At 35.8% G+C, this 15749-nt stretch overlaps 1 protein-coding gene across 4 annotated transcripts in view; it reads left to right on the forward strand.

Moving 5' to 3' along the window:
- LOC138696965 (pleckstrin homology-like domain family B member 1) overlaps positions 1-15749 on the forward strand; it is a 733810-nt gene that overhangs the window by 524712 nt on the left and 193349 nt on the right. For all 4 annotated transcript variants that reach the window (XM_069822500.1, XM_069822501.1, XM_069822502.1 and 1 more), the window contains one exon: positions 14916-15041. In XM_069822500.1, the coding sequence (XP_069678601.1) occupies positions 14916-15041 (126 nt within the window). The remainder of the gene's footprint in view (positions 1-14915; positions 15042-15749) is intronic.

Raw genomic sequence — 15749 nt, forward strand, 5'->3', positions numbered from 1 at the left:
TTCCGCAAAAGAGTTTTCTACAGATAGCCTATACTTAACTGCTCGTATTTCATAGTTACTAATTACCAGTGAAGTTCCATGATTGTGTTTCACAAAAGTACTACAGCCATTCCAGTTGTCATAGATGTTACATTTTTACTATTTTCAAACTGTATTAGGGAAAACACGGAAATTCTACTTGAAGTAAGTAAAGCGATAGGTTTGGAAGTAAATCCCGAAAAGACAAAGTATATGATTATGTCTCGTGACCAGAATATTGTACGAAATGAAACTATAAAAATTGGAGACATCCTTCATATATCTTGGAGCAACAGTAACAAATATAAATGACATTCGGGAGGAAATTAAACGCAGATTAAATATGGGAAATGCCTGTTATTATTCGGTTGAGAAGCTTTTATCATCCAGTCTGCTGTCAAAAAATCTGAAAGTTAGAATTTATAAAACAGTTATATTACCGGTTGTTCTTTATGGTTGTGAAACTTGGACTCTCACTTTGAGAGAGGAACAGAGATTAAGGATATTTGAGAATAAGGTTCTTAGGAAAATATTTGGGGATAAGAGGGATGAAGTTACAGAAGAATGGAGAAAGTTACACAACGCAGAACTGCACGCATTGTATTCTTCACCTGACATAATTAGGAACATTAAATCCAGACGTTTGAGATGGGCAGGGCATGTAGCACGTATGGGAGAATCCAGAAATGCGTATAGAGTGTTAGTTGGGAGGCCTGAGGAAATAAGACCTTTAGGGAGGCCGAGACGTAGATGGGAGGATAATATTAAAATGGATTTGAGGGAGGTGGGATATGATGATAGAGACTGGATTAATCTTGCTCAGGATAGGGACCGATGGCGGGCTTATGTGAGGGCGGCAATGAACCTCCGGGTTCCTTAAAAGCCATAAGTATATATTCAAAATGAAATGACTTTTGTCAACTTTTATTATCATAATCAATATAAGAGATCAGTATCATTTCACAGAACAATTTTTTTTTCAGTAAAATGTATTGTAGAAAATAAAGAAAAGGTTCTGTCACGGATGTTACAAGATTTGTGAACTCACTTCATACCTTATTAACAAAAAGTGTAAAGCACAGGTCTCTGCCTCAAGAAAAACGAGATTCATTCTCATAGTGTCCATGTGAAAGCTATGCAAATCTCATGGCATCCAATTAGTTCACAAAACATAATCGGTAAATATTTTATAGCTGTTTCTTCCATGTCAGGGATGTTACAGATGAGTTAATATCCTTCATTTTTCCAGTTTCAAAACAGCTGTGACATTTCTAAGTCAAAATATTCACTTGAACTGTAAGATTGCTAATTGTTATTAACTCAAACTACTGAAAATAAATGACAGAGAAAATAATAGTACAGAGTAAAAAGTTCCTTGATCCTGGATCTCTGGAATTAACAGTGCAGATCCTCAAAATATTTCTTCAACAACAGCTCCTTATTAACAGTTGATCTCTTTGTGAATAAGTGTTGCAAACTTTAGGGAAACAAAACAGTACCTATTACCTAGTCAAGACCACTTAGTCCACACCTGTGGAGTAACGGTCAGCGCGTCTGGCCGCGAAACCAGGTGGCCCGGGTTCGAATCCCGGTCGGGGCAAGTTACCTGGTTGAGGTTTTTCCGGGGTTTTCCCTCAACCCAATACGAGCAAATGCTGGGTAACTTTCGGTGCTGGATCCCGGACTCATTTCACCGGCATTCCATTCAGACGCTAAATAACCTAGATGTTGATACAGCGTCGTAAAATAAAAAAAAAATATAAAAGACCACTTAGTTTTAATACCCATAAAACTTTTAAAATACTTTCCTTTTGAAAATAAAACACGAGCGTGCTAAACTAGCCCCGGCTATCGACTGGTTACTTGCACAGGATTCATATCTTATCATATATCGCGAACACTGGTTTATGAATACGAAAAACGTTAGTTCGCTGATCATCCACCGGAAGCCCGCGCTAAGAATGGCTATGAATACGGCCCTAGAATATTTAAATTTAGAATGTTGTGTCTTACACAAATAATAAACAAATTTTTCTGAAAAATATTTTTTTCATTGGAATTCTCAGTTTACTCGGAATTGCTGACTAGAACTTTGGCAAATATTCTCTACCAATGAAAGAAAGTAATACATACATCTACTAGTGCTATTTAAAGATATGGAGTGAACCGTAAGTAATGTAATTACTTTCAGGAGGTTATTCTTTGAAATATTTCAAACAAAAAAGTTTAATAGGCTACAATTTTTCTCGTTTTTGCTTCCTTTTCGAGATAAAAATTGTTTTATATGAAATATTTCATAGCGTGTTTTGGGAAAGCCATTGATTGAATTCCCAATATGCTCAGTCAATTTAAGAGAGCAGAGTATTATGATAATAAATGATTGAAAGAATTTTAGTTTTGGCATTTAAATATGCAGAAATTTGATCCGAACAAATGTAACACTGAAAAATTCCTTTGCAGAACGAAAAGTTGCATTTGTTCGGATAAAATTCCTGCACAATTAAAGGACAAAACCAAAATTCTTTTAATTATTTATTATCATAATACATTGTTCTCTTAAATTTACTGAGGATATTGGGAATTAAATCAGTAGCTTTCCCAAAACACGCTGTGAAATGTTTCATATAAAACAATTTTTATCTCGAAAAGGAATTAAAAACGCAAATTTGTATTAAACGCTTTTGTTTGAAATATCCCAAAGAATAACCCCTAAAATGAATGACTTTACTTACGGTTCACCCTGTATGATTCCGCCGAGAAATTAATTACTTCGAGATATCGAAAAATCGAGTTATAGAAGTTCGACTTAAGGAAGTTCGGTAGTATTTCCGAAACCTCTGTGAATGTAACGTGAAGTCAATGAACGTCGATTGTAATCCCAGCTTTAGGCTTTTTCTGTGGAGTAATGGTAAAAGTTTCCAACCGTTAGTTTGACCCTTGCGAAGACGAGTTTCGCATACCTCTCATTTTCCTCTCTTCTCGATATATGCACTTTCTGTCCCTTTTACAGTAATTTTATGACAATAGAATGACGTAGATTGTGAAGCCACGTGACTGCACGGCCCATGCCAATCACGGACGAGCCCCGTGGTGACAGATGGCTATTACCAAAATAAATGGTTGCACTATAAACGAGGATGGTCGATAGTTCCCCCATGTATCTGGAAATGATCAGAAGCGTGGGCTCTCTGTTTCTATTCGTGCCACGTGTGGTCCAGCTGTCATTTCCAGCGGGATATAATGTTGGATGCTGGGGTGAAAAAGCCCCACGACTTGCTGTGGTAGTTCAGAAAACATCCTGCCTGTAGAAGGGAGAAGGACTCCTTAAAAAAGAAATATGATTTTCTTCTCACTTTGGAACTCAACGAAGAATTTTTTTAACATATTAGCCTTACCGTTGGTTACATCAGCTGCTTGTTTATGCAGATGACGTGAATATTTTAGGAGAAAATTGACAAACTATTAGGGAAAACACGGGAATTTTACTTGAAGCAAGTAAAGAGATGGGTTTGGAAGTAAATCCCGAAAAGACAAAGTATATGGTTATGTCTCGTAACCAGAATATAGTAGAAAATGGAAATACAAACATTGAAAATTTATCCATTGAAAAGGTGGAAAAATTGAAATATCTTGGAGCAACAATAACAAATATAAATGATGCTCGAGAGGAAGTTAAACGCAGAATAAATATGGGAAATGCCTGTTATTATTCGGTTGAGAAATTTTTGTCATCCAGTTTTCTTGAAAAAAACCTGAAAGTTAAAATTTATAAAACAATTATTTATTTATTTACTTATTTATTTATACATATATGTATTTGTTTATTTATATATATATTGATTGATTGATTGATTTATTATTTATTTATTATTTACTTATTTATTTACTTATTTATTTATGTATTTATTTACGTATTTATTTATTTATTTACGTATATATGTATATATATATACATATATATATATATATATATTTATGTCTATAACAGGGCAAAGCCCCAATTAAAATACACAGTAAGATTATATTACCGATTGTTCTTTATGGTTGTGGAAACTTGACTTCTCACTTTGAGAGAGGAATAGAGGATAAGGGTGTTTGAGAATAAGGTACTTAGGAAAATATTTGGAGCTAAGAGGGATAAGTTACAGGAGAATGGAGAAAGTTACACAACGCAGAACTGCACGCATTGTATCCTTCACCTGACATAATTAGGAACATTAAATCCAGACGTTTGAGATGGACAGGACATGTAGCACGTATGGGCGAATCCAGAAATGCATATAAAGTGTTAGTTGGGAGGCCGGAGGGAAAAAGACCTTTAGGGAGGCCGAGACGTATATGGGAAGATAATATTAAAATGGATTTGAGGAGGTGGGATATGATGATAGAGAATGGATTAATTTTGCTCAGGATAGGGACCAATGGCGGGCTTATGTGAGTGCGGCAATGAACCACTGGGTTCTTTAAAAGCTATTTGTAAGTAATAATAATAATTATTATTATATCATGTTTCGTCACTAAAGTCTTCTCTCCCGCCATAAATCTACGGAGTATCTCTCCATTGAGACACGCTCCCTTTCTTGAAAAATCAGCGGAGACAGGAAATGCAGGACAGTTTTATACGAAGACCGAAACAAGTAAGAAGGGAGGATGTTTCCGCCCTTCATCATTGAAAGTAATGTGACTAGAAGGCTCGTCACCGTGGTCTATTTCCCTGTCGGTCTTCATTACTTGTCTACACATTAATGCAGCATGAGAGGGTGAAGAAGGCGTCGTGTGACAGCAGCTTTTGCTCCATCATCGCTGATGACACTGAGGAATTGTTGGCGTGTGAGATATTAGACCTACAGGCGCGCTCTGTCTGATAAATCTATTACAAAGATGTCACACCGTGTCATTCAACTAAATGAGGAAGTAATGGTGGATTATTTAGAATATTGTAGGTTGGACATATTCCATTGCACTATTTTAGTAGTTCTTAACATTTCAAAGATTATTCGTCTTCAGGTGAACTGTAAGACGAATGTCGCGTAATCTCTTGACTAATCCTCAGTCTCATCTTGTCAGAATATCGTCACGGTGTTCCAGCAACAAGGATTGCAATATTGCCCCTTATGGGAATTGCGTCGATACCGCCCGCAATGTATTAGTTAAGGAGCTTCATTTGTTCATTCATGGTCCAGGTTTGTTTCAACTACAAGATTGATCAAATGGAATGCGCAACGTATATTTATGTATGTATTTATTCACACTGCAATGGGTATATACCCGGTGGCAGTGGTAACTAATTACACTCAATAATGACAATAATAAACTTATTAATTAAAAATACAATTAATAATAGTACTAATAATTAATACTAATAACAAAAACAACAACAACAACAGGTAATATACTAAATTAAATGAAACGATCACTTAAAATAACATTTGAAATATTCTAATTTGTATCTTAAAACTAAGATCGAACTAAAACCCACGAGTATATGTTCATATCTGCACAAGTACCTTTCAACATTACACTCATTTCGCTATCAACTCACTCACTGCACTGGAACTAAGACACATTTCACTGATTCTATCCTGATTTCACTAACACTTCAAAAACATTTCACTGTTCAAATTCTTTGCACTGCCACTATAAACTATAAAGCTTCACTGACAGGAACACGTTTCACTTACACAACACACTTCACTGACACAACATAATTCTTCACTGATACAACACACTTCACTGACACAACATAATTCTTCACTGATACACACTTCAATAACAACATATCATTTACACCCTTTAAATACTGTGTATAATTACCGTCTATTAGTAAGGTCCTTAAGCCTATTTTTAAATGCATTTTTGGTTGTTGGTAAAGCCTTTAGTAAGTCTGCAGGTAAAGCATTCCAGTCCCTGATAGTACGATTGAGAAAAGAAAACTTTCCAGTGTCCGTCCTCTGCCTTCTTTCCCTCAATTTATATGAGTGGTCGTTCCTTGAAGAGTAATTTGGCGGCTGCAACCTATTTTTTATTTCTCTGCAGGCAGCCTCACCTCTGTATGTTTTGAACAGTGCGCATAATCGAATTCGCGTTCTCCTGTCCGTGAGTGTGCCCCATTTTAATGGTGAATTTTTCCGACAACACTTAAGAGCCCGTTTTTTAATCTTTTCCAGTATCTTAATATGTTCTAATCTGTAAGGATCCCAACATGCAGCACCATATTCCATTACTGGACGTACTAGTGATTTATATGCAATCTCTTTGGATTTGTCAGAGCCTTTTCTTAGTACCCTCATCACAAAGTGTAACGCTCTCCATGCTTTTCCCGCTGTGTCCGTAACGTGTTCCCCCCAACCGAGATTGCTGCTAAATGTTATTCCGAGGTATTTACATTTGTTAACTTCCGGAATGGTTTCACCCCCTAACGTATACGATGCGACTATTTTATTTCTTTTCCTTGTAAAGCTGATGGCTTTGCTCTTTAGAGAATTTATTTTCATGTTGTTGGCTATTGCCCAATCGTTTATTCTATTGAGGTCATTCTGGAAGAAGAGTAGTATCTTCATGGCTTTTTATTTCCCTGTATACCATACAATCATCCGCGAATAAGCGAACCCTAGACAAGATATTAACTGGCAGATCATTTACAAAAGCCAAGAATAGAAGAGGCCCCAAGACACTCCCCTGCGGGACCCCGGAAGTAATTTCAATTGGGTTCGATAATTCCTCCCCTACCCGTACTCTCTGAGTGCGACAAGTTAAAAATTCCTTGATCCACTGGAGCACTCTGAAGTCAATCCCTGTTGATTGTAGTTTAACCAACAATATATCGTGTGGGACTACATCGAATGCGCGTGAAAAGTCAATAATCAATGCATCTACTTGGCTATTGGAATCTATTCCGTCTTCTAAATCCTGACATACCGTTACTAATTGACTCTCACATGAATAGCCCTCCCGAAATCCATGCTGACAGTTATGTAACCAATTTGAGTCATCCCAATGCTGCCTTAGATAAGCTGAAATCAAGTGTTCCATCTGTTTGCAAACCACAGAGGTAAGGCTGACCGGTCTGTAATTTTTTGTATCTGAGCGAGACCCTGACTTATAAATTGGCACCACTATTGCATCTTTCCAATCTCGCGGGACAGTACCATTGTTAATTGATATTTCAAATATACGCACTAGATAGGGAATCATGGCTTCCCCTCCCAATTTTAGTACGTCTCCGGCGATACCCTCAGGTCCTACTGATTTATGAGTTTTCAATTTAGAGATCCTTCTCCTTATGTCCCTAGGCTTGATAGAAAACTGACCCGTATTTTCCACAGAAGCTAAGTGTGGTACTATTGTCCTCATCCCAAAAACAGTGGCATAATAGGAATTTAATTTTTCTGCTTTTTCGCTGTCCTGTGCGATAAATTGATTGCGGTCATTTTTTAGGGGGAGGCTCGAATAGTTTTCCTAGCGTCGTCTCTTCACATATTTATAAAATTCCCCCCCCCCACCCGTTTTGTTCACCTTTGAAAAGTTTATTTAGGTAATTTTCCTGCACTATCTTATATTAAGGGATCCATGCTCATTTGTTTTTATATTTAGCGGTCATGTGCATCGCAGCATTTCCTAAAAGAAACCGCCCAGCCATCCGGGATGTAGTCTCTTTATATAGGCAATTCCAACAATAGCGATGACGTATTAATTAATAAATGAATAACGTATTTTGATGCTCCTTTATTTCAGCGATTTATATCTTTATACAAGGGGGCCGTGTTAAAAGCAGTGTTGCTGTAGATCTGTGATTTCGGTATCAGATGGACTTGGTAAAGATTCACGTGAAATGTGTAAAAGCTTAACGAAATACCAGTGTTGCCAACTCGATTCTTAAAAATCCGCTGTGAAGCCGTGCAGAAACCGCTAAATTGGTATATTGTCAATGTAAAATTATATTATTTTGCCGCTGTGAGTGCTAAAAATAACCGCTAAATCCCTATATCAGCAATACAAATTTCATAAATTTTACCCGCTAAACTAACACCGAAAATGCCAGATCTAGCGCGATAACCGCTGAATTGGCAACACTGCGAAATACGTGTATGAAGCTTAATATTAATGTAATAAAACGTTATTATTCGTACACAAATGCTGGTGATTATCGGGAATAAAGACAAATAGTGAATTTAACATAGCGTAATTCTAAAGGACTTAACTGTAGTATTAATTTTAAAATTAATCCAATTCTCTGTTATGACATATTATTATTATTATTATTATTATTATTATTATTATTATTATTATTATTATTATTATTATTCATTACAATTCCAAACAACTGATTGGCGTCATATTGATGTGTGAATCGTTTCGACTATCAATTGCATTGTTGTCTGCAGATTAGGCCGCATGGAATGAGGAAGCGATTATGAAGTAGTTAACGAGAAGGCTCCACCTTGTTAAATTTAAATTAGGGGGTTATGAAGACAGGAATCAAAAGAAATATCAAACTTTTATTTTTCAAACCCCGAACTTTTTCGGAGATTTTCCCCAAGTGTAAGCGAATGTCGGGTAATATAATGACGAATCTTCACATTCATCTCGTCCAAATTCTAATACCATCTGTCACTGTCATCAATTCCACCATCCCCAAATAACTTCGCTTCAAACATCCATCATGTAACGGTTTTGTCGATGCGTCGTTGTTCCGTGCCACGAATTTGTCTAAAAATGTTGAGTCAATTTGAAAACAATCTTATGGCCCATGAATAACTTTAAAACTGATTTCATTTGTTATTAATTTAATTTCCAGGGCTATAGTCTCAGTTGTCATGGAAATGTTGATAAAACTCATTAGAGCTGTGTTGCACAAGACGAAGTTCCTGTAACTGTAATTCTGTATAGCGTTATCTTGTCTTTTTCCAAGTGCATCTCCTCATTTATCAAAGCAATATCTCCGTATCTAACACATCGACGTTATGAAACTGCGGTAACAGAGTGTACTTAGGTGCGGTTTGTAGGTTGCATTGATTATCACTAACACTGTATTAAATGCTTGTTACACGCTGTTACATGTCCCTGTTATCTCTGTTGGTACGTTTGTTTCTGTTCAGGTTTAAATGTCCAAGTATCTTGCATGTAGGTCATGAAAGTCTATGAGGTCTAGGATGGTACAGATTTTTTGTTTTCGCAACTTTGTCGTTAGTGAAATGTGCTTGAAAATTGTATCAGTTCCACAGTAGTTCTAGCATGAGTCAGGAAAGAGTGGACCAGAGTTTCCAGGGACAAAGAACAACATTCATTCATTCATTCATTCATTCATTTATTTTATTCCATAGATCTTACATGAACAATGAAGCTTTAAGATGTGGAACAAGTCAAAATTTTACAATATTACAATTACAGTTTTTACAAATTTTTATAGTTTTACAATTCAGAAATTTTCTACAATTTTTATAATTTTGTGCAATTTTTTACAATATTTTGGCGAGATATAGTGAGATGAGGTGAGGTCCGAGGATTCGCCAAAATATTACCCGGCATTTGCCTTTTGATTGGGGGAAAACCTCGGAAAAACCCAACCAGGTAATAAAATCAAAGGGGGATAATCTAATCAAAGGGGTTGATGCCAAGGACTCGCCATAGACCATCCGGCTTCAGTCCCACGGCTGTGGAAAACCTCGGAAGAAACCAAAGACCAAAGGGGGATCCAACCCAAGCCCGAACGCAGCTCCGGATCAGCAGCCCAGCGAGTCTGCCGACTGAGCTACATCGATGGCTCTACTAAAAGTATACAATACATAGCCAATCAGATTATTAAATTTACAGACGCAAACGATCATTCATCAGTTGAGCTATATGTATAATACAAAACAAGTTAATTAAATTTAAGGCATAAACAATTCAACCAGTTGTGATATACAGAAATTGATAATACATATCATGCAAACTACTTCAAATTACAAACACAAACAATTTATCAATAGAGCTATATAGATTACTATTAAATTTAAATAACAAGAACAACAACAATAATAATAACAGCAATAATATTGTTGTTGTTATAATAATAGCAATACAATAATTTTATTGTTGTGTTGGTGTTAAACATCCGTGTTAAGATTTTCAATCAGCAGTACAAAATAATATACAGCAGTACGGTCCACACCTGTGGAGTAACGGTCAGCGCGTCTGGCCGCGAAACCAGGTGGCCCGGGTTCGAATCCTGGTCGGGGCAAGTTACCTGGTTGAGGTTTTCTTCCGTGGTTTTCTCTCAGCCCCATACGAGCAAATGCTGGGTAACTTTCGGTGCTGGACCCCGGACTCATTTCACCGGCATTATCACCTTCATTTCATTCAGACGCTAAATAACCTGAGATGTTGATACAGCGTCGTAAAATAACCCAATAAAATAAATAAATACAGGAGTACAAAATAATATACAGGGTGCACCGTAAGTAATGTCATTAATTTAAGGGGGTTATTCTTTGAGATATTTGAAACAAAAAAGTTGAATACAATTTTGCTCGATTTTGCTTCCTTTTCGACACAAAAATCGTTTTATAGGAACATTTCATAGCGTGTTTTGAAAAGCCCATTGATTGAATTTCCAATATGCTCAGTCAGTTGAAGAGAGCAGTGTATTATGATAATAGCACGCATGGGCGAATCCAGAAATGCATATAGAGTGTTAGTTGGCAGGCCGGAGGGAAAAAGACCTTTAGGGAGGCCGAGACGTAGATGGGAGGATAATATTAAAATGGAGTTGAGGGAGGTGGGATATGATAGTAGAGACTGGATTAATCTTGCTCAGGAAAGGGACCAATGGCGGGCTTATGTGAGGGCGGCAATGAACCTCCGGGTTCCTTAAAGGCAAGTAAGTAAGTGTATTATGATAATAAATTATTGAAACACAATCAAACGCTTTAGAGAGATCACAAAGGATAGTCATAATATGTATTTTCATGATTCTAAAAACACTAAATGATAGACTCAGTTAAGTATAGAGCAGCATCAAGTGTAGACAAACCTGTATCACAGTCTACTATATACAGTCGCGAAGCTTGAGGTGATTTTTTGCAAATCTCGCGATAAAGCGCTCCAAGCGGTTAGCAACTAGAAACAATAGACTGTTCACTGTCGACTTTGGATTTAGAGTCGACTGTGTCGTATTTCCATCGAGTGCTAGGTCGATGCGTATTTCGCATTGATGCTCGTGAAGAAAAATGCTAACATCTATTTCTTATTTTACTTCTAGATGCAAAAAGTGGTTAATAAACAGCAGGAGGGAAGAGCTAATGACGAAGAATGGAGCATATCTTTATAATAATATAAAGTTTTGCTCTCTTCATTTCGAAAACACACAATTTATGAATGAAAACAAAAATAAATTAATCTGGAATGCAGTTCAAACTTTATTTGATGTGTCAAATAAACCTGTTCTGTTATTACCTGCAGCTGAGAAACAAAAGCTCTGCACTAATTCTACGTCTGTATCAGCTGATTCCTTGAATAATTGTACATTTTCAGACAACTTAGGCCTACTTTTTTTTTGAAAGTATATGTTTTTAATTATAGCTGTTAATTTTATTGCTATTTTTATTTGTTACTTTACTAGAGACGTAGAAAAAGTAAGTCTGTTACAATAAAATTTATTGATCACGTTTTATTTCCAATTGAGGCGCCCGAGATCAAAATGGGCTATGTGACTTTTTTTTAGAAAATGAGTTATTGGCATCACTGGCAATTTTGGGTTGAAAATTATACACTGTGAAAGGTTTAGTTTCATAATGATTTAATTTAGATGTGTAAAATGCATGGAAAAATCACTACATAAATGAGATGTAGGAAATTTTTGCACATTTCTTAAAATTCACTTTGGATAACATAGACCATTTTGATCTCGGGCGCGTCAATTCTGGTGTGATTACTATTGCTTAACCTCATCCCACTTTGTTAACTACGTAAGCCTACACTACAAGTACCGGTACACGTAAGTTACTCCCATTAATTCATATTTCAATTATTATTGTTATTATATTATTGTTGTAAAGGGAAATGAAAATTAATATTTATTGGTTTCATAGTTCATTATCGCTATAATCTTGAATGAGTGAAGCGATTATAGTAAATTTCAGTTCGTTTTGCACAAACAAAAATAATATTAACCTATTTCTTGCAGGTATCTTCGAGTTTATGGGGGAATTTATTATACTTCATTAAAATAATAAATGAACTTTATCCATTTAATATTTCAATAATGGAAGGAAGGTGTTAATTTTTCCAAAAGAACCCGACAACGAAAGTGTAACATATTTTGTCGTCTGCTAGGAGAGATCTGTGATGATGAGGTGATAGTAGCGATCCTAGTGGTGGGCAACTACCCATGTTCGCATTTTTACTACATATTGAGCTTCGCGACTGTATATAGTAGACTGTGCCTGTATATTGTGCATTGTCACATAATAATTTTCGTTTGTTTTAGTATTATAGGCATCAATTTGATTGACATTGATATATATTATTTTTTGTTTTCACACATATTACTGTTTCAAATATACGAGTATATGCTGGGAGTACGAGTGAGCATCTTTAGACACTTAAAAACCACTTCACTCGAACCAGTTCGCCCCGGGTTATCGCTCTTTTTTTGCAAAGTAAATCTCTTTTACTACGACTATAAGTGGTTGCACAGTTTCCCCAAACGGAAAACAAGGGACAGGCATCAAGGCCCTTTAAGGGAACCAGGTAGTGATTAGGGGTGAAAAATCCGATTTTTTATTTTGTGTTTTAAAATAAATTACAAAACTGGTCTTTAAAACAATATAAATATTGTGGAGGGTATTTCTGCAGATAAGCCTTTTAAATGACCTCTTTAAATTTGGCAGTGCATGTAATTCATACATTCTTTTTTTTTTTATACAGTTTTCCATAACATGACATTTTCAAACTTAAGTGCATTTTTCTCTGAAATTACTGAATCAATTTACATGAAATTTTTAGTGTTTTCTGCAGCCTGTGTTCTACATTGTAGACCTACGGTTTTAAGAATGTCACACACATAACACGAGAAAAAAATGTGTATGCATTGAAAAAATTGTAAAAAATTTTAAACAAAATTCAATATTTTTTTCTGTTTCACTAGGGGTGAAATATTTAACTAAATTTTGCTTTGCAATTTACAATACAGAATACTGGATAACTTAAAAAAATACAAGGTATATGAGTGAAGATAGTAGCAAGTAATGTGCACCTGAAGAATGAGGTACACTTAGCAAAGTTGGAAAACAGGTTATCAGTTAGGGCCTTTCTTTTGCACTTGGATACGAAACTAATTGGTTGTCTTTCATACCACTGAATTCAGAATGATTGATTGCATAAGCCTGGAAATTTTTATTCCTTTCTGAGCACTAGAAGCCTAGAAATATTCAACTAAACTTTTGTATTGAATTTTTTTAATCGCACAGTATCACTACCCAGTTCCCTTAAAAACAAGTTTAATACCCGAGGTTCGCAGATGACATCATCTTATTCGCTGACTCAGCACCACAACTCCAAAACATGATTGAGGAACTGAATATCAAAAGTACTGACATTGGACTGACCATGAACAACACGAAAACAAAAGTGATGACAAATGCATAGGAGATCCCCATCAGAGTAGGCGACACAGAATTGCAGTATGTCTCTGAATATGTGTATTTGGGTGAAATAGTTACCTTCTCACAAAGAAACCAAAAAGAGATCAATAGAAGAATTTCATCGGCATGGAAGGCGTTCTGGAGCCTGAAGTTCATATAGACGGACAAGACAATCAACCGCAATCTCGAGTTCGAGGCACTAGAGGCATGTATAATCCCAGTTTTGCTATACGGCTGCCAAACTTGGACACTGACCGAGAGACAACGCTCAAGTATACAAACATGCCAGAAGAAGATGCAAAGAAAAATACTGGGCACCACGCTACGAGACAGAATGACTAACGAAACACTACAAAGACTGACGAACACTACTGACGCAGCAGAACGAGCCACGGCAACGAAGTGGACATGTGGCGAGACTACACCATGCAGTCACGATGTGGGACCCCTACGTCGGGAAGAGAAGACAGGGAAGACCACGGCTCAGATGATCTGACATGTTTACCAAAGAGGCGGGGAAACAATGGTCGAGAACAGCAAAGAACAGAGTTTTGTGGAAAGAACTAGGGAAGGTCATTGTAAATAGATAACGTAATCAGTGTTAAGATATTGTAAATAGTAAAGTCAGTATTAGTGAAAGTGTGAGAAAAGTTTTGTAAATAGTAAAGTCAGTGTTGAGAAAGTGTCAGGTAAATAGTGTAAATAGCAATCAGTGTTTGTCAAAAAGCCAGTGTCAGTATAATATGTGTAATACAAGAAAAAAAAATGAACAAAGAACAGAGTGCTGAGACTGGTTAAAGTCTAAAAGGGTTATTAACCATGTCACAAAAGTAGTATACACGACAAGCTCGCCTGGATAGGCTCACCAAGGGAGTACACTTGAGTCATCCCTGTCGAGGGGGTTCTAACCCCATCACAGGAGGCCTGTGCCCAACATGGGACATCATGGCTAACATTCATTCATTCATTCACCTGTCGGGAACCGAGTTTGGCTTCACTGGCACTTTAGAGCGCAAGACAGCCTGTTATACAGTATGATTATCAATCTGAACTCAAAGCTCCTGTCTGACAACAGCAGAGACATTCCTGCTGAATGTCGTGCGCAGACATTTAACAAGTTGTAATTGCTTTCCTCTTTGATATATCGGGATTAATTTCGACTGTCAAAGGCGCTGTCTCCAGTCTTGGAGATGTTATCTCCATCTCATTACCGTCGAAAATGAAAGAAGGAGCTGCGTTTGAATTAATTGTGACGGTGTTTTGATGTTGCAGGATCAAAACGAACGGGTCTCTGCCTCGGGACAAGCGGCTGGCCTCCCCAAGTGCGACGACGGGCGCCGCGGAGGACGAGCTGGCAGAAATATTCACGTTCGAGACCAGCAGCACCAGCGTCATCGGGTAGGAGACTAGAGACCTGCCTCACGCTAGCGAAGTAGAAGCTTGGATCAAGTGAAGCAGCGTGAATTTGTACTATCATTGTAAAAATAAAAAATAATAATATAATAATAAATATAAAGATAATGGTAATATTAATAACGAATATAATAATAATAATAATAATAATAATAATAATAATAATAAAGATAAATATAATGATGATGATGCTAATAATAATAATAATAATAATAATAATAATAACAATAAAGATAAATATAATGATGTTGATGCTAATAATAATAATAATAATAACAACAACAATAACAATAAAAATAAATATAATGATGATGATGATGCTAATAATAATAATAATAATAATAATAAAGATAAATATAATGATGATGATGCTAATAATAATAATAATAATAATAATAATAATAATAATAACAATAACAATAAAGATAAATATAATGATGATGATGCTAATAATAATGATAATAATAATAATAAAGATAAATATAATGATGATGATGCTAATAATAATAATAATAATAATAATAATAATAACAATAAAGATAAATATAATGATGATGATGCTAATAATAATAATACTAATAATAACAATAACAATAAAGATAAATATAATGATGATGCTAATAATAATAATAATAATAATAATAATAATAATAATAATAATAACAATAACAATAAAGATAAATATAATGATGA

This window comes from Periplaneta americana, chromosome 3, assembly GCF_040183065.1.
Source record: "Periplaneta americana isolate PAMFEO1 chromosome 3, P.americana_PAMFEO1_priV1, whole genome shotgun sequence".
NCBI lineage: Eukaryota > Metazoa > Arthropoda > Insecta > Blattodea > Blattidae > Periplaneta > Periplaneta americana.